The 21045-nt window shown below is 40.5% G+C and overlaps 1 protein-coding gene across 1 annotated transcript in view; it reads right to left on the bottom strand.

Moving 5' to 3' along the window:
• The window catches only part of COL23A1 (collagen type XXIII alpha 1 chain), a 730410-nt gene that overhangs the window by 580024 nt on the left and 129341 nt on the right, over window positions 1-21045 (bottom strand). Inside the window, exon 4 of the mRNA XM_044068962.1 lies at window positions 9750-9776. Within this exon, the coding sequence (XP_043924897.1) occupies window positions 9750-9776 (27 nt within the window). The remainder of the gene's footprint in view (window positions 1-9749; window positions 9777-21045) is intronic.

Genomic DNA, 21045 nt, shown 5'->3' with positions numbered 1-21045 from the left:
TGAGATCTCTAGACTTGACTACAGAACTACTAGTAGTGCGTTCTAACATTTTCTTGATATTATTAACTGTTTTGTATGTGAACAAGGGTTTCATCCCTACACTTCTAACTAATTCTTGGTTACCTAAAATTATTCTCCAATTCCTTTCTATGGTGTTCCTAATTTCTTTAACTTCATTTACTATGGGAAGTGGAAATGCAGTGTGGAACTCAAATTCCTCAGATTTGTTAATATTCTCATGCCTTTGGTGTACTACTCTTGGTGCTTCCACAGAAATATCTGTAGCCAATAATATAGGTTTTGCTACTCCTTGTCTTAGTGTGTTTACTTCCTTCTCCAGTTTTTTTATCCAATTGGAATTGTAACCTCTTACTACAAACATGTCTCTCAAGTGTGTAAGTTCTTCTAAAAATACTGAATCATTTGTAGTCAGCCTACTGAGTCTAATCATTTGTCCCTTCACTACACTCTTTTTCATATGCTGTGGGTGTAAACTTGCCTTATGAAGATATTGGTTAGTGAAGCAAGATTTCCTGTAGATGCTACTTGTAATGGTACCGGTGATATCACTGATACCCAAATCTAAGTCCAAAAAATGTATGTTTCTACCAAATTCTCCTAGTTTGAAAACTAAGAAGCTAGTAGTAGTGTTGATATCTGTTAACATGTTCTCAAATTCACTTAACCCACCTTTCCACACAAAAAACAGGTCATCTATGTACCTGTAGTACATCAACACCTTCCCAAAACCTTCATGGACTTTAAGAAATTGCTGTTCCCATCTGGACATCACTAAATTAGCGAAAGCTGGGACCACCCTGGCCCCCATTGCCACTCCAGATGTCTGTTTGTATAGTACATTGTTAAATTTGAAAAAATTATTTTCAAGTACTATTTCCATGAGGGTACATAATGTATTTACCCTATGACCACTCATGTTTGTATGATTGGTGAGATATTCTCTCATATATTCTATTCCTTCTATTTGGTCGATGGAAGTGTAGAGACTTTTCACATCTAATGTGGCAAAATTTACATCTTTGTCCAATGTTCCTACCCTCCCTAATATTTCCAAAAGCTGCCAGGAATCTCTAAGATAATATTCAGCTTTTTGTGCTACTGGGTTGAGTAAACTATCTAACCAGATAGAAATATTCTCTGTTTTCGAGTTTTTTGCTGATACAATAGGTCTAAAGGATACATCTTCAAGGCCATACTGTATTTTGGGTATACCAAAAAACTTGGCCATGGTGGGATGTTCTACTAACAAAAAATCATAATCTGCCTTTTCAATTTCATTCTGGCAGAACATGTCAAATAAAATCACATCTATTCTTCTAAAGCTGGTTTTAACCAATTCTGTTGTGACCTTAGAATAATTTGTGGTATCTTTTAACATGTTCAGTATCCTTTGATTATAATCTACAGTGTCCATAATGATAATTTTACCCCCCTTATCCGCTCTCATGATTCTTATCTCAGAGTTTACTGATAATTCCTGTAGCACTTTACTCTCAATGATAGTTAAATTGTTCAATACACTACTTGTATTCATGTTTCTGAATTCTTTTTCACATGAATTCATAAACACTTGTAATGTGTTGATCAAAGGAGGGTTAAATGTACTAGGCTTTGTTGGTAGTTTGTTGGTTGTGAAGTTATGATCAGTGATGTCCTTGAAAATATATTTCAAGTTTAACTTCCGTAAATATAGTCTAAAATCCACCAACAATCTACTAATATCTACCCTATTGCTAGGAATGAAAGTAAAGCCTTTATTAAGTACATTATAAGCATCTATACTTAACAACACATGGCTTAGATTAATAACATTGGGAGTATGATCAGTCATGTTCGTAGAAGATGTTACCATCTTTTCTTGTTTTTGCCCTTCATTTTCCCTTTCTGCTGTGTGGTATTGTACCACCTGGTAGTCCTCTTTCCCTGTACCCTTTGTTGTTGAAAAGGGACCTTTGAGGGACCAGGTTGCTGACTTGCAACCTCCGCATAGCTAGTAGTGACATTCCCCAAAATGGTATCACCAATCACCTCCTTAGATGTATCCACAAGCCCTGGTATACTTTTTTCTGGACTTTCAATCACCAAGTTGTGAATGTTCTCATTGGACACTACTTCCACATCCTTGGCTGATCCTTGTGGTAAAATATTTGACTTCTGTCCAAAGGCAGAGACATCTTTTTGTGCACTGAAACCCATTTTGGATGTATCTACTGCAGACAAATAGGCCTCATTGGACCTATATGTCCTAATGTCTCTCAACAATTTGTGTTGTTTCCTTTGCACAATGATGGCCCTATGTTTGTTGGCCTTAGTCTCAATACTGCTGTATAAGGTGTACAGTTCCCGGAAACAGATATTATTTTTAATACAATCATCCAACTCTTTGATTTCTGTTTTCACTTTATTGATGTCAAAATCATAATGCTTGACCAAAATGTCCATCATGGCCAAACCTGCATCGTTATACACCTTAATGATCTTTTTGGACAGAGTGTCCCCAGGTTCCACACAGTTTGGGAACTTGGCAGTCCGCAAGCCCTGCGGTACAATGCTTCGTTGGATACATTCCGTTAAATATTGTATCTCTAATTCCAATGTGATGTATCTAAAAACTAACTTTTCTAAATCAAAAATTAGCTTTTTACAAGTTCTTAAATCAGTTGTATTATCATTGTACTCACTGACAGTCCGGTTCGTTATATCCCCGTTGATGTTCTTAAAAGGATTCTGCAGTTCTTTGCACACAAAACCCCAAATATTACTGCTCGACGAAATACTATTAGTTCCATCACGCTCCGTTGAACCAATGTGCGCCATAACTTTTGCAAACGGCGCTTCATTGTGACTCAAGTCATTCCTACTTGAGTCTATAGTGTTAACTCCTTCGTTACCATTCCGTTTTCTACTGTTTTGTAAACAGTCAAACACTATCTTCGTGATAGTAGCTATTAACGTGGTGTCCACATCACAGGAGTCTTGTCGCTCTTCAGCTCTACCCGCTCCCGGTGTGGAATGCGTTGTTAAATCCAACAAGTTGTCCGAGGAGGACGCCTCTGTAGCCATACTTCACTAAGCCCTGTACAACCAGGAAACTCAAAAACACGAAAAGCACGGACTAGCCGCAAACAATGAACAGAACTGAAGCCACAGCTTAATGCAGTAATAGTACAAACGAGGCTGATGCGATTTAGCGCTTTCTTTCACTTTATTAAAATGTGAACTTCTTCAGAAACATGTGCCCTCCCCAACACATGTCTTTTAAATCCTGTTACCAGGATATGATGTCACAAAATAGTCCCCAATTATTAAATGTATATATACACATAAATACATCAAAAACTGTATAAATCTGTAGAAAAGCATCTAAATGCGATAAAGCATCATGTATAAAATTCATACTATCATTCATATTTGTATACTACTAAATGTTAAATAATGAATGATTAAATTCACAAAACATCTTCTAAAACAGAATACTTTAAAATGAAACATCACTTTGAAATTATATCCCAACTGAATTGATTCACTATAGATGAACATTCCTGATTGTAAAACTGAATGATATTGTAATGCAGTTACAGCTCCTATAAGATAGTAGACAATGTTATTTGTACAACAAAAAACATTTGATGTTAATAACTTCGTTGAGCCCTGGATATTGGTCTGCCCCTAACATTAGTTGCCAAATAGTCTCCTTTTGCTCTAATTTGTTATTAATGTCCCCCATGAATGTCACTTTTTCTATATGATCTAAAACATGAAACTCAAACTTTTTGAATTCACTGCAAACTAAAGAGTGCCTTGCAAGTGCATTGTTTTTGTCCCTATTCTTAATAGCTAAGGTATGTTCGTAAATCCTCCTCTTTAGGACTCTAACAGTTTTACCCACATAATAACAATCACATGATGCACAGCAAGCCAAATAAACCACAAATTCACTGTTGCAGTTGAAATATTTCTTAGCCCAAAAGGTTCTTTTTGAATGTTTCAGAGTGACAAAGGAACTATTACTAAGGAATCTACATTGTCTACAATTGGTGCATGCAAATGTACCTTTTTTAGTGAGATCTCTAGACTTGACTACAGAACTACTAGTAGTGCGTTCTAACATTTTCTTGATATTATTAACTGTTTTGTATGTGAACAAGGGTTTCATCCCTACACTTCTAACTAATTCTTGGTTACCTAAAATTATTCTCCAATTCCTTTCTATGGTGTTCCTAATTTCTTTAACTTCTTTAACAGGAGAGGTCCCAGGACTGAACCCTGTGGTACTCCACTTGTCACTGGTTTGAAGTCAGATTTGGAGTCTGCAACTTTTACAGTGTGGGTTCTGTCAGTGAGTCAGTTGGCAACCCATCTTGTGATGTAGGGATTTATACCTAGTTTAGTGAGTTTAGCTATAATTCCAGAATGGGGGATGGTGTTGAAAGCCTTGGCAAGGTCATGATAGGCTGTATGAACCACCTTACGCTCATCTACGGCTTTGTTGACTGCCTCAAAGAAGTCAATCGGGTTCAGAAGGCATGATCTGCCTTTCACAAACCCAAACTGGGTGGGGTCCAGAGTTTGGAGGGTGCCATTGTCTTTATTTATGAGTTCCATGATGATACGTTCCATGGCCTTGCAAACCAGGCTCGTCAGGCTAATAGGGTGATAGTTCCCAGGATCAGTGTTGGCTCCCACTTTGTGGAGTGGGATAACTGTTGCTGTGTGCCATTCAGTGGGCACAAAGCCTGATGTGAGACTATGATTGAACATGGTGCTTAGGTGTGGAGCCAGTTCATTCTGAAGTTCATGTAAAATGCAGACTGGGATGTTGTCCGGTCCCATGGATGCTGTGTTTTTGGTTTTAGAGAGTGCATCTTTTACCTGCATAGATGTGATTACAGGGACTCTGCATTCTTCCTGTATAGATATGGGCCCTTTAGGGGGTGAGAGAGGGGTAAAGTTAGCACTGAACCTATCTGGCAGGATGTTGGCAATATCAGTTTTGTTCTGTAATTTACATGCCGTTGTGCTGTAACTCAGAGCAGATCTGGGTGTTGCCATTGAGATTCTAGACATAGCTATAGAATGCTTTGTGGTTGCCCTTAGAATCAGTGGTGATTTTGTTTTCGTAGCTAGCATTGGAGGATCTTATAAGGGATCTCAGCTTCTTACTGAGGCTGACCAGGGAGCTCCTTCACTCATGGGATTTTACTCTCTTTTACAACAGTTTCTTCCTTCTGTTGTAGAGTTTGTTTATGGCAGTGGACCACCAGATTGGCTTCCTTTTTTTGGAGGATAGTGTCTTGGTTCTGTATGGGATAGCACGATCCATGCACTCATGTAAGTGCTTATAGAGGGCATTTGTGTAGGATTCAACAGTCATAACTGTATTGTCCATCTGCATGGGTGTCATGAAGTTCGCCACTTCTGTCTTAAGAAGCATGAAGTTGGCTTTGGAGAAATTTTTTACCGTGGTTTCCTTAATGGTGGGTGGGGTCGGGATGCAGATATCTAGGGTGATTAGCTTATGGTCGGATCTGACCAACGAGGAGTTGATTTCAGGTGTGGAACACCTGTCACTCATGCTGGTAATGACTAGGTCTAGGATATTGTTGCCCCTAGTGGAGGTGTGGATAAGTTGATCCATGGCATTGGAATTTATGAATTCCAGAAAGCGTTGAGTGATGGAGTTGGTACATGAGTAGTTTTCCCAGTTAATGGTGGGGTAGTTGAAATCAACCATTATTAGGGTGTTTGTTTGAACCCTAATATTTTCCAGTATATCAAGAAAAGAGGAGTGGGAATCCTGGGGCATGGTGGGGGGGGTCTGTTGCAAGCTACAATTTGGATTGCAGTTTTGCCCAGAGTTAGTTACACTTGGATAACCTTTGATGCATTATGCTGCGCAACTAGCCTGGAGGTGTGGATATCCTTAATGAATATGGACATACCTCTGCCTTTGGTGATCTGTTCCAGGTTAGATGGCTGAAAAGTGTGGTACGAGTTGTAGCCTGGTAATGCAGGGGTGCTCTCTTGAGCCTTGAACCAGGTCTCAGTTACTGCACAGATATCGATGTTTTCCATTTTAAGGAGTGCCTCAAATGAGTGCATTTTGAGATTTGCACTTCTAGCATTGAGTAGAATTACCCACAGTTTTTCCTTGCCTGTTCCTGTTACAGTGGTGAAATTGTCATTTGAATCTTGCCTAAAAAAGGTACTATAGGGGCGGCAAGAGCCTTAGCCAGTATCCGGAATCCCAGGGGCGACAGGTGCAGGCCATCTCTGGCAAAGCATCGTGGTCTGTCGACCATGTCATCCCAGGCAGACAGATATTGGATCCCCTTAGAATGACACCAGAAGCTTAGCCAATTGTTGAAGTCAATCATTTTGTCCTTGCACTGCAGTATCATTCTGGGTGATGGCAGGATGCTACTCCGGGCATGTAGTCCAGGGAGGTATGTCTCAGGTCGTTCACACCAACATGGACAATGACAGAGTCATATTTGTACTTGTTGTGGAGTGACCTGAGTGTGTGGGTTATGTGGTGGATCCTGGCACCCGACAGGCAGCTAACAGTAACTTTCTCCTTGTTTAGCCTGGTGAGTGGGACATCAGTGTGCCTAACTATAGAGTCACCTATAACTAGTGTGCTGGGTACTTTGGTTTGCCTTATGGACTGTGGTTTATTGGCACACTGAGTCTGTGGGCTATGTGTCATTTGGGTTGCGTTGGGAGGGTGGAGGTTGCTTCCATTTCTGCTTTGGAGGTCCCTGTTGCTTGAGAAGATTATTACTGAGAGCCTCTGTGAATGTTTTTGTGGTTCTATGTGTGGATTTTGGTGGTGTAGGTTTAGTGGGACTATGTGATGAGTGTAGTGTGGTGCAAGTGTTTACCTTCTCCTCTTGATTGTCAAGTCCAGTCTTAGTTGGAGAGAGCTTTACACCTCCAGTTTGGCTAGATAAGTGCATCTCTCACAGGTTGTGGTGTTGGGTGGTAGGAGGAGAGGGTTATCTGTGTACATGAGGCAATTGCCTCAAGATGACAGATTCATCAGCTAGACAGGAGAGAACACTGGGAGCTGACCCTTGGACATGCCTGAATAAAAAACTACTTTCCTCTAGACAAGTGAGAAAAGTGAGTAGTACAAGAGCTGTTTTTCTCTAAGCTAGTGAGGAAAGTAAGTACAAAAACTGTTTTCCTCTAGGTACAGAGGAAGGTTGAGTGCTGTAGTAATTTGTAGCTTATTTAGTGCTAACAACTAGTTCTGAACAAGTGCTGAGCATGAATAAGCAAATTCAAGTGCTAAAACTAAGAATCTGTACCTGGATCTTGTGGTAGATAGGCTACATAGTGCTTACCACTCCCACTGATAAGCTAGAATGCTTCCCTTCAACACAGAAAGGTTTGGGGGGGGGGCTCAGAAGCTTACAAACAGTTCTGGATACAGCAAATCTGTATCTGGACAAGACTAGTTACCGGAAAGGTGGGAAACAAACACAAATGCGGGCTTTTAAACCAGAAAGTTGAAAGAAACTGCCCAAATAGCCAATATGAGGTCTTTTGTTTTCAAACTACTTCAACAAGGTACAGTTCCACCTCTTGCACCCCATCTCCATAATAAAACCACCACTTACAACCTCTGCAATCTCTTCCAATTAACTCCCTCACCCCACACACCCCAAACTAAACTGCATAGTACCGACCATTCCTTCTCCATTCTTGCACCCAAACTCTGGCAATAACTGCTCCTTCACCTTAAAGAAGTCTCCTCTTTCCTCACCTTCAGAGTTTTTCTCAAAAGCCCACAACTACAAAAGAAGGAAAAACAAAACTAATATACTGATACACAGCCTGTGATCCAAAAAGCTTTAATGAGCAATAGCTCTAGCACCTCGGCACACAGGCTTTCAAGGAGTCAATACATAGCAATCCAACACCTTATTAAATACTATTAGCAATTAACATCAATAAAAAAATCATCCAATCAAAACAAAAAATATCATAATAAAAATTTTCATTTGCATTCAGCATTTAGTCCAGCAGGTGTCAGTGTACCATATTTTAAAATAAACACAGTTTTTTATACAATAACTTATTTTTAAAAGTAAATTATTATATGCATCTGCTCTAAAATAGAACCTTCTAAACAATTACTTTCCCCTCCATGTACTGAATTAAAATGGGCTGCTAAGGGACTTTCACGTTTATTGTTTTTAACATCCTTTAAATGTTCCTGTACTCTTATTTTAAAAGTTATTTTACTCCCCCCATGTAGAAAAAGTTGCAATGACACCTCAATACATAGGGTGCAGGGTTTGAGTCTCACAAGGGATAATTGGCTAGGCTTAAAATGGCTTGCAAGAGCAGTTAGCTTAGTACTAATCTATGAACCTATATTGGGGTCATACTCATTTGTTGGTCATCTAAAAATAGCCTTTTCAAGGCTTGTAAAATAATTTCATTGCTATAACCTCTCAGTTTAAACATTCCACGTTTTCATTATTTACTTTTCCAAAACTTAACCATTGTTACATAGCCTAATTATTATTTTATTAATTGCTAACAGTATTTAATAAGGTGCTTGATTGCTGTATGTTGACTCATTGAAGGCCTGTGTGCCGAGACAGTAGAGCTACTCTTCAGTAAAGCTTTTTTGATCACTGGCTGTTTGTCGATATACTCATCTCAAAAGACACCTTCATCAAAAATACGACTGGAAGTACTTTTCAGTTGGACACATAACCTAACTCCCTTCTCACCTGCATCACTTTTGCTTTCATCCTGTGTTCTCAGCTGCTGCTTCCCTCTCATATTTGCTACTATAACTGATTCACATTTGATTTTATATTCTGCTAATTTTATTTATGTGTTGTATCAATTGCCTATGGGATTATCTACCTTCTGTGATTACTCTGTGTTTATAAATTTGTTCTATTTTCTTTTCACTCGGGCTGTGCCTGTAAATAGTCTACAGTGATCACTGTACTATCCTGGTAAACAAATTAAAATAAGCAAAATGATACAAACAGAGCAGGAAACACAAAGGCACCTAAATACTGGAACAAGCACAAGAGAAGCACTTGTGGATTCCTTCTTCGTGCGATGTGCTTGTGCATTTTATCGCAAAATGGAAAAATGCACAGAATGGGCAATGATTAGAAGGTGCAGAGTAAAAGTTCTTTTGAAAATAGTCTGCAGTACTGATGAAATCCACAATATTCAGTTTCAAAGCATGGGTGGTACGGAGGACTATGGTACAAATTCAACACTGTATCACTGTGCATTCTCTCTTAACAACTGACTAACTTCCTGCATTGTTTGAAAATTAGTTAGGATGCAGCGTTACAAATGCAGTGGGAAGAGATCAAACATATTGCAGAATGCTTTTTTTTTTTAAATTGTCTCTGAGTGACACATAGACTTAAATATAAGGATTATGCCACTCTAGCAATTTGTAAAATGCAAGTATCCATTTAATGATATATTGACATGACTGTTTTCAGAAGAGCCATTTTCTTCACGTGAACAATAAATACGGCTAAATAAAACTTTATATTACTTGGTGTTTGCAGTGTTAATATACAACAAACAGTGAATGACTCATTGAACAATTACAGAGATAACACAGGCAAGCTATACAATAAAACATTTAAAACAGTTGTATACTGTGCTTAAGTATAAAAACTGTTAGTATATCATTAACATAGAATCAAAAAAATGTATAAACTTAAGGTTACCCGTGGACCGCTGTCACCTTGTTCACCCTATACAAAAAAGAATATGTTATTAAAGGGGTGCCACTGCTGTGAGGAATAGCTTTATGAACATAATCCACCATGTTTTCACATTTTAATTTAAATGTAAATTTTGTGTATAACCATACTTGTTCATAGTCGTAGTGGAATGCATTTACTTAACATGAGAATTTTTTGCTTTCTATTTTTCCCACATTGACAAAGAACACAGAATCTTGGCTTTCCTAATAACATCTCTGACACGTACATGTAATGTTGCATTACAGTTTTTGTTTCTCACTCCTTTTTGATTGTACATAGCCTGGATATATTGCAAGACATTCGCATTTTATGGCAAAAGCTAAAATAAAGAAGTTATGTACTTACCATAACGCTCCATGTGAGTTGTTCATCTCGTCTTCATTCTTTACTGATGGGTTGGAGCTGATCCCTCGGCTCCGATACAGCCAATTGCAAAGCTCAAGGTTTTCAAATAGCTTGAGGCCAAGTCCCTATCCCATGATGCATCTGGAATTACCTCAGATCTTGTTTGCTGCGTATAACAATACCATATGTCATTCTTTCACTCCCAAGAGAAAGGTATAGAAAGACTGAGTAACCAAGATGGATCAAGCATCTCGGTCATCTATCAGCCCAGGAGGGGGTAGGAGAGAGAGGGACGTAAGAATGAAGGCGAGATGAACAACTCACATGGAACATTATGGTAAGTGCATAACTTCTTTATGTGAAGTTGTTCAATCTCGCCATTCATTCTTTACTGATGGGTAGCATTACAAGCACCATCAATCTCGGGTGGCTCATGGGACTATATTTCTCAGGACTGTGGATCCAAAGGAGGCCCTGTCCCTGTAGGCCTTGTCAACTTTGTAATGAGTGATAAAGGTATCAGGTTTTGACCTGATACAAATGTTATCAATGGGAAGTCTGGCAGAAAAGGCAGATGATGTAGAAACTGTTCTGACTGAGTGAGCGTTAATCTTATGTTGCAAAGGTATATTGGCAGCTGAATAGGCAAAGGTGATACAATCAGATAACCATTTAGACAAGAGTTGTTTTAGCCACTGGTGCCCCCTTCCTGGAGTCTGAAAATGAAGCAAAAAGCTGATTTGATTTTCTGAAATCTTTTGTTCTAGCCAAATAAAATCTGAGCTGTCTGTGAACATCAAGTTTGTGCAGCATATACTCTAAATTGTTAGAATGGTTGGGGAAGAAGACTGGCAAATCAATAACTTGGTTGAGATTGGTTTCAGTGCAAACTTTGGGCAAGAATGAGGGATTTGTTCTAAGTGACACTCTGTCAGCATGGAATTACCAGATAGGGAGGCTTGATGGATAAAGCCTGAAGCTCTGACACTCTGTGGGCAGAAGTAATAGGCACCAGAAAGATGGCCTTCCAAGACAAAAATTTGAGATCTCTAGATGAAGCTGGTTCAAATGGTGGGAGAATTATACGTGAAAGCATAAAATTTAGATTCCATGGAGAATAGAGAGATTTCACAGATGGCTTAATATGAAAAGTCCCTTTGAGAAAGGGTTTGGATAACTTGTGGAGACATGATGTTCAATCCTTCAAATCCAAGATGAAAATTAGAAATAGCAGCCAATTGAAGCTGAACTGTTGCTGCTGCAGCTCCTTTGTTAAAAATCATAGTCAAGAACTATTAAGATGGAGGCCATAGGGGTTTGGTAAGGATAAAAATAATTTTTAGAGGCCCATATAGAAAATGTTTTCCATTTGCTAAGATATAGCTTCCTAGTAGAAGATTTATGAGAAGGATCTGTTTTGTCTCAGTGGAGAGGTTATGGAACCTGGCTATAATGGGAACTGGAGCAGCCAAGCTGTGAGCTTCAGGGACTGAAGATCCCGTAATGGGTGTGTCAGAAGGTCTGGAACTGGGCCCAGAATCCAAGGATCCTCCAAAAGATGAAGTCAAAGGAAGGGGAAACAAATCTGACAAGGCCAATGAGGGGCTATTAGAATGATGGTCCTTCCCAGAGTTTTTGCTTTCTGTTAAACCTTGGGTATCAATGGGATTGGTGTAAATGCATAAAGCAGACCCAGAAGCCAATCATGTACAAGTGCGTCCCTTGGGACTTCTCCCAGAGGGGGAATCAGGGCAAAGTAGCTTCTGCATTTTGTGTTGATATGACTGGTGAAAAGGTTGCAGCAAGGCTGGCCCCACCTGCGGAATATCCTGTCCGCTATTTCTTTCTTGAAGGACCACTCGTGGGGCAACAAGATTGCCCTGCTCAGTTTGTCTGCTATCACGCTGGATTTCCCTGGGATGTGCATTGCCAACAGAAAGTGCTGGGTGGAAACAGCCTACTGCCAAACTCTGAGACCCTCGCAACCAAGGGGGTAAAACCTGGTTCCTCCTTGTTTGTTCAAGTACCAGACCACCGACGTTGTCTGTCTGAATCGCAATCGTACCCAGAGGAAGAGAGTCCTGAAAGTACTGCAATGCCAAAAGTACTGCTCTCATCTCTAGGACATTGATATGCAGATGTATCTCTTGATCAGTCCATGTGCCTTCTCGCAGTCTTTCCCTGAAAATGCCCCCCCCCACCCTATCAGGGAAGTGAGGGGGTAGCACAAATGGGGGTTATATCGTGACATGAAGTGAGGTCAACCACCACTGAAGGTCCTTTTTGCAAGAATTTGTGATCATTATAGTGCAAGTCATGGGGAGCTCTTGGTAAGACCATTGAGTGAACAACAGCCATTGTAGTATCTGCATGTGCATACAAGCTAGTGGTATGGCTAGAATTGCTGCTGCCATCATGCCTAATAATTTCAGAACTTCTGATGCTGGTGCTCTGTCTTTTCATATCAGAATGCTGACATGTTGATGAAGAAGAAAGACTATTTTTATTGAAAGTCTTAGTGTGGTGGTGGTGGTGTCCAACTCTGCCCTGATAAAAACGATATGCTGCGATGGCAACAAGGCAGATTTGTCTGAGTTGATTGTAGTACCCAGATGATTGCAGAGTGACAGAGTGGACACCCTGGCCTGAATGAGTTGATGCCTGGTGGTGGCGGTAAGGAGCCAGTCGTCTAAGAACCGAAACACCTGGACTCCTAGATGTCTCAGGTGAGCCATGACCACTGCCATGCATTTGGTGAACACTCTGGGGGCTGTAGTGAGACCAAAGGGCAGGGCTCAAAACTGGCAATGATTGGCTCCCAGCCAGAAGTGCAGATGTTCCCTAGATGGTCTGGCCATTTTTATTTGGTAGTACGCATCCTTGAGATCTATCAAGCACATCCAATTGTCTTTCCCTAAGAAGGGAAGTATAGACTGAAGCGTGACCATCCGAAACTTCTCTTTCTTTACATATTGGTTCAGTCTGCTGAGGTCCAATATGGGTCTCCAGTCCCCCGTCTTCTTTGGAACCAAAAAGAATCTTGAGTAAGTTCCGGATCCTGTCTGGTCTGGTTGGATGACTCTTTTTCTTAGCAACGTTTGGACCTCTATTGTTGCTTGTTCCCTGTAACTGGGTGGAACGTCTGGGATTTTTCTTATGTTTGGAGGGGGTGTGGCGAATGGAATAAAGTATCCTCTGGAAATTATACTTTGTACCGAGCTGCCTTTTGTTATTTTGAGCCAGGCGTCTGGGTACAAAGATAAGTGACCCCCGACTGCCTCCAGAGCAGGACAGTCGGGCCTCCTCTCAGGAGCGCTGGTAGGACTTCCTAGAGAAGTGATCTCTGTTGCTCTGGTGTTGCAGACCCCCTCTGCCACGTGGGAGGTGTCTTCCATTATTGCCCCCTCCTCTGCCCCTGGAGGGGGGTTCACCACGTGTGTCCTGAAAGGCTCCTTGGGCTTTTCAGAACCACATTTTTCCTCCCCTTTGACCTTTAAGGTAGGGTCGGGTAGGGGTTGAAAAATGGACCCCGACGGCAGACAGAGTCTTTCCATCCTGTTCACACCTGGTTAAGGTTTCCTTTACTTTAGGCCAGAAAAGGGACGAGCCAACAAAGGAAGTGTTCACGAAGGATGACTTGAAGGGCTCCGCGAAGATACACAAGCACATCCAGGAGTGTCTCCTAAGAGCAACTCCTGTACCCGCTGCCCTACTCATTCCATCAGCTGCATAAGAGATGAGACGCATGGATGAGTTGGCAATAGAAATGAGGGTAGCAAGCTGGGTGGCAACTTTGTCAGAAACTTCTGCAGCTACTGTACACTGAAGAGTATCTCCTAACTCCTTAAGGAGATCTCTTTGCAACCTAGTAAAATGGATTAAATATTTCAGCAAACGGAGAGCAAAGGTCGCTGAGCTAAACATGCGCTTCCCATATCTATCCATAATCCTGGAGTCTCTGTTAGGGGGATGGATAGACGAGGAAGTCTCAGACATTTCCTTTTTGGTGGCTACCACCACCACCATGGCATCAACCGGAGCACCTTTTGTTAAAAATATTTTGTCAGGGGGGCAGAAATGAAATTATTAGGCCTCTTAGGGACAGGCTCCATAGTATCTGGAGACTCCCACGCCCTTTGTGAGACCAGATGCATCAGCTCTTTGAAGGGCAGAGACACCCAAAAGGTGGAGGGCTGAGACCCGAAAGCCTTCAGGAGAACTGACTCATCCTCAGTAGGGCTTTTGGACTGCCAGTCACCCCTCTGCCAAAGGATCTCAAGTATCTCAGTGAATGAGATATCCTTAGACGGGGACCATGGGGACCCTTCTGACTCATCTAAGTCAGTATCTGATGTTGAGACTCCTGTGGGGAGTCTAGATGTTTCCTCTTACACAATCTCTTCCTGGGAACCTCATCAGTGGGAGCTTCTGGTGAGGTCTTGGAAGAGGAGGAGTCACCCAATGGGGCTTCCTGAGGCTCTGGGTCTCTAAGTTTGGTCAGGACATGTGAGGCAGAAGCAGACACTGGCACTTTAGGGGAGGAGGAAGGCAGACCTGAGGTCGAGAATGTCCTAGGAGACAAGACTGTCCTCATGGCATCAAAAGCACCTCTGCACTAATGCAAGGGAGCCGACAGATCCAAAGAAACAGTAAACACCCCCGGCACTGAGACAGTGGGCTCTGAGCCCGAGGTAGGAGCTGAGCTCATATGAGCTGAGGCCCCGAGAGGCAAAGTCGGAACAGACAAGTCGGTCCGACTGTCCTCCCTGGACCCGACCAGAGAGTGTCAGCTCCTAGAGTCCTCGATTGGCACCGAGGAAGTCAGAGTGCATGGAGCCAAAGACACTGGAGTAGGCATTGGCTCCGAGGGTTCCACTAACATCAGGTCTGCCTCCTCCGGCTCTGAAGGAAAAGCATGGCTCAGAGGAGGAATAGTTAGAGTCGGCGCAAGGGTCTTCAGCTCCGATGCCATTTGGGTCGAAGCCGATAACATTTTTGCTAAGGCTGGTGCCAATAACAGCTTCTGCACCACATGATCCACATCCAGATCCGACAGGCTGATAGATGATTGAGAGGAGCGTACCGAAGGTGATACAGACTGGAGCAGTGGACTCTTAGGCACTTTGGACACTGGCTCCAAGACTGGGGACCGGCTCCGAAAGGTAAAGACTGTCGGCTCCAATGGCAGTGGAGCCGAAGTCGAAGACGTTTTGGATTTCTTCGAGTCCGATGTCTTGGAAGACTTTGAGGACTTGCTGGATCCATCTTGGTCACTCAAAGCTTCCTGAAACGAAGGCTTCAACAAGCCTCTATCGATGAGTTTCCTCTTCCTTTCCTGCAGGACCCTTGAGGAGAAGGAATGACAAATAGAACAACTGTCCTGCAAATGCACAGCCCCTAGACAGTAAACACAATTAATGTGGCTGTCTGTAACGGACATCTTTTGGCCACACTTTGGGCACTTTTTGAAGCCAGACTTAGAGTGCTTATCTTGGTCTGTCATAGAAATGTCAGGAAATTACTGTCATCACAAAAAAAAAAAAAAAGCAAACTACAAGAGTAATTACTCACACAAGCCTAAAATAAAAGTAGGCTAAATTACAGAGTAGTAAATCTTCACACACGCCTTAATAAAACAGGCTAATCTCAAGAATTAATGTGATATCACACAATAAGAAATCCAAGCAGACTATGCAAAAGGAAGGAGAGAGCTGCTAAGAAACAACAAACTTATCTAAGGTTTACTGTAAACTATACTTCAACAGTAATAAAGTACTAAGCCTATATAAGACTATTTGTCTATAAAATATTAGAAGGCTAGACAGACCACACAGCAAGAAATTATAACTATCTAAGAAAAACAGTAGAAACTGTGACAAAAGGTCACTGAATAACACACTGTAAATAAAGAACAACTATTAAACTAGGCCTAAAAGAGGTCAACTAGAAATTTGTTAAGGCACACTAACTGGGAAGGGAAAACACACTGAAAGCTATAAGACCTTTATCAACTATCCTAAACTATTCTATCTAACTAGCAAAGAATTTCCAATAAGAAATTTTTAATAAGTAATGAAAAAAACAGCTTAACTGGTCCGAGCTAAATCAGAACCTCCGATCTGTTGCAGCGGCAAACTAGATCTGAGGTAATTCCAGGTGCATCATGGGATAGGGACTTGGCCTCAAGCTATTTGAAGACCTCAAGCTTTGCAATTGGCTGTATCGGAGCTGAGGGATCGGTTCCAAACCCATCAGGAAAGAATGAACATCGAGATCAAATACATTATAGCCCACCAGTCCACCAAGTATGGGCAAAAATGTATGGTCCAGTCTTTTGAATGAGCATTTCATAAACATTTATAGTGCTTGTCAAGGAAAAAAATTAATAATATAATTCATTTCTAATTATATAGTGATGTTTCTGTACGAACAAAAATACAGAAAAAATAAAAATAATTTTTTAATGGTATAGATTTTATTGGACAGCCTGCGTGATTGGCTGTAAAGTAATTTATTAATATTAAAAATATTGACAACTATTTACATAACAATAATGAACATTGATAGAAATACTAAATAACAGAGTTCATATATGGTTTTGAAACTGGAAATAATTTTGTTTTTGTTCTTCTGGAACTGGGATTCAAATTTTTAAATCACAGCCTTAATGTTTGTCTCAACGTGCAGTCTTACATACTGATGTTTGCATTGAAAAATGAGTTCTGTGCCATTTTCTATAAATATTTCAACATTTCAAAGCAGTAAGTAATTTGTAACAATGTAATTCATCAGAAAGGATTTCTCCTAATCAGAGTTTCCTTATATTTTGTCTAGTGCTTACACATTTGTAAAATAAAATTTGTGCATTCACCGTAACCTATCATGAAGAGGTATATGTTGCTTGGAATGACACTGTGCACATCAAATTCCAAATCTTATACCGAGGGAAAAGAAAGAAAGAACGAAAGAAAGAAAAGAATCCCCTGCAATGCTCTCTGACTTAATCAGGCCCGGACTACAATCCGTATGACCTCAGACTGATAAGCACCCAGGGTCTGGAGGGGCAGACCAGCAAGGGTGTGAATATAATGCCAATGCTGACTTGCTCATCCCAAGTGGTGACACTGGTACACATCCTGATGCAGGGCTGATACCAATGTGCCAGACTCAAAGTGCACAAGTGTGTGGAAGTGTACAACTTTATGGAAGCAGAACATAACTGGCCATTGGTAGGATGGGACAGCAGCATAAATGTCATCCTCTGTCTATCTACAGCATGATGGTTCATGGTCCTTGACTCTCAACTCTCATGCTGACTGTTCCTAGGTGTCAGGAAATAGAAGGGACAAATAACTCAAAGGAAGGTAGGCGTGATGGCCTTAGGGAAAACTGGAGACTAAAAAGAACATTAAAAAATACCACAACCTGAGAAGCACATGATCAGATTTCTGAGTGGTTGTGAAGGAACAGCTGTTTAGTAAGTAGTAGTCAACATATTTATCAGAGATAAAAATACTGTTTAACTACATTGTATACACACTCATAACACTGTTGTTTCATTACCTTTTGTTCCAATTTTACACTTAATTTATGAACAAACTTGATGGAATGTCCCAGCTCCTAAATGGATTAAAACTTCCCGAGTAATTGATGAATTACCTCTCTAGCTACATGCCATGGTTTCATTTATGAATTGATGTAAAATGTTTATTCTAGCACTGCATGAAAGAATAAAAATAGCAGAGTGTGTGTCCGTGTGTGTGTATGTCCGTGTGTGTGTGTGTCCGTGTGTGTGTGTGTGTGTGTCCGTGTGTGCGTGTGTGTCCGTGTGTCCGTGTGTGTGTCCATGTGTGTGCGTGTGTGTGTATGTGTGTGTGTGTGTGTGTGTGTGTGTGTGTGTGTGTGTGTGTATATGTTTGCACATATACAGCATTTATACCCAAAGAAAGAGTAATGCATTAGGCATAATATTGACAGTGACATCTTTTTTATCTTTTGATGGTGGGGATACTTGACACTAAGGGTCAGGATTATTCTGTAATCTTTCCTTACTAGCAGGAGGTATGTAACAGCATGGCACAAAAGGTGGAAACTGGCAGACCAGTAGGTCCGCTTTTTATAACTTCACAGTAGGGAATGTGAAGAAAAGATGAAGGACAGAGTGCTTCAAATAAAATGTCATTCTTAACACATTACTGGCTTGATACAAATGTTTAAACTAAATGCAACCGTGAAGAAGCTTTTTACCAAGCATTATTTATTTGTTTGCTATTAAGTGTGATAACACTTAGTCAAAAATGGCTTATTTTATATGATTACATAATAACTTGCTCAGAGTTGCGTTTTATTTCAGTGAAGTCTGCAGGAATCAAACCTAGATCTGAAAGGTTCTCTTTGTTTAAGCCATATTACCTTCAATAGTATACTATATTACAATACACTACCAGGAGGTCTTCAAAGCAGAAGCTATCAGCATCATGATGGGCATCTCCAGATATTGCTATGTTGGGTAAAACATAGCCAATACAGTTGGATACTGGAATGACAACATGTTGGCCTAGTAATCTTATTGCAGCACAATACATATTTTAATGGCTGTGAAGATGACATACAAAATGAATGGACAGAAAGTGATATAAGCAACAGGGAGTCACTTGCTTCAGCAGTTAAGCCTGTCTTTTGTAAGATATAACTGAAATTGGCCTTTCACTGGAAAATAATTCAATAGTATTGCTTTTTAAAACAATTCTAAAAAAAAGACTTGTCAGAAAAAATGCCTTTATTTCAAATCTTGAAGGAAACCATGAATTGTGAATGACATTCCTTAGCAGTACTTTATGTCTCACCAGACCTCTCAACCGTATCGAATTCCTCAGTATTTACAGATTTTCAGGGCAAAATAATGAGGTGCCATGAATTCCTGAGTGGCCCCTTCAATTCCTGATTTTTTTTTTTGATTATTTATTTATTTATTTTTTTGTATTACCGCTTCAAATTTATGGCGGACGTCACTATGCATCACCAGCCTACAGGGGCATGCGTGTTAACATCAGCTACTGCCTGTTGGACTCGGTCAAATATTTATTTTGAACTATATGGAAGGAAATAGGGAATATAACAGCAAAGGCGGCAGTTATGCATAATTTAAGTTTTGTTCAGCTGGTGCCCACAAGTCCACAGGTCTCAGCCTCCAGGTAAGAATGTCCGTTCAATCTACGAACTATTGTTTTGGGCCAAAGGAGGGGTGCAAGCTGTATTTTATCTTAACTGTGTTATTTTATCTGCTTAGTGGCACGCGTGTGTGTGTGTGTGTGTGTGTGTGTGTGTGTGTGTTTTTGTGAGTGTATGTGTGTGTGTGTGTGTTTTTGTGAGTGTATGTGTGTGCGTGTGTCAGTGTACGTGTGTGAAATGCCCCAGTTAAGTATATTTGGTGGGTACTATTAACTCAGGCTCAAACCCTGTACTTTAGGTACAAGGAGCAAGAGCCTGAATTCCCTAACCATATCGCTACTTGTGTTCACTGTTTGAAATGTTTGGCTCTTAGGTCTGTTCTTCTTAAAATTTGTGATTTTCTAGCAAATTAGTGAGAAGTGAATTCACTAAATAATGATAGCCATTTAAGTTTCAGTCTTCCTATCTTTCAGGAAACCCGGTAACGCAAAACATTTTATTCTAGCAACTTTTCAAGATTATACAAGCAATGTTTAAAATGTGTCCCTGGTTATTGGGCTTTTGTCCCCCACAATACATTTTGGCTTTTTCCAGATTTCTTGTGCTGCAAAGCTGAGCGAGATAGTTGAGTGTCGAGTGGATTTTACAAGCAGCTGAGAGCTTCAGGGGAAGAGAAGTTTAGTGCTGCTTAAGTTAAGTCCGCTTGCATTGTTAATAGCACAATGGGTAATATACTTTCTTTTGATGCAGAAGGCTGTGGGTTCTACTCCCACAGTATGTAGATGGATTGCTGACACTGTACTGTGTAATACTTTTAAAGCATTTATATCACGTTATCGAAAGATGAAAATAGCGAATGCTATTTCATTAGCCCCAAAACATCTAAACATGAAAATATTGAACATTCAGAACAGCAAATTTTTTCCCATGGAAAAAATTTGCTGCTCCGAAACACATACACACAACACAAGCACATCAGACAAACAGCAACCACACACATACACTTAAATTCCTACATCTAACGCTACACTAAACTAAACATCCACTATCTACCCACTTACCTTAACCCAAACCCTAACCCTAAGGTCCGTCACTATCGCACACTTACCTAACCTGTGCCCTAACCCTAGCTCACTTAAACCACTCCTAATCCTAAAGTCTGTCACTATCGCACACATGCCTAACCCATGCCCTAACCTTAACTCACTTAACCCGCCCCTAACCCTAACGTACAATCACACACTTACCTGAACCCAACCCATAACATTCCACCACAGCGCTAAGAATAGTGAAGCCACAGAAACGGCCAACCAAATTCTTTCCCGAGGAAAGAATTTGCTGTTATGCAGCTTCGCTATTCTTAGCATTTGCTGAATAATGTTTGATATCATAACATTCTAAGTTTTAATACTTTGATGTTCATATAGACCCCTTTTAAAGGCAGTGGAGGCTGCAGTCTTGAGAATGTCCTCCTTTGAAGGAGATATCTAGTATCTATGAACCTGTTGGCTATCTAGTGCAATGCAAGCTTGACTGGAATTAAATCATCACCATCAATCCTTCCCTTTTTTCTGATTTCCTACATGAGGTCTGCTGTTGCATGTCAGCTTCAATGCAGTTAATTTTAATTTTATAAAAGACGACTGTATTTTAGTTTTATACAAGTTCAAAGTTTGATACACATTCAAATGTTTAAATAAAACACTATACTGGTTATATTTTGTGTTTAATATTGGTCTAC

Source organism: Protopterus annectens, chromosome 4.part0, assembly GCF_019279795.1.
Source record: "Protopterus annectens isolate FY-2018-M chromosome 4.part0, PAN1.0, whole genome shotgun sequence".
In the NCBI taxonomy this organism is placed as follows: Eukaryota; Metazoa; Chordata; order Ceratodontiformes; family Protopteridae; genus Protopterus; species Protopterus annectens.
Note: the sequence above shows the minus strand (reverse complement) of the source record. Positions and strands in the feature narration are given on the sequence as shown.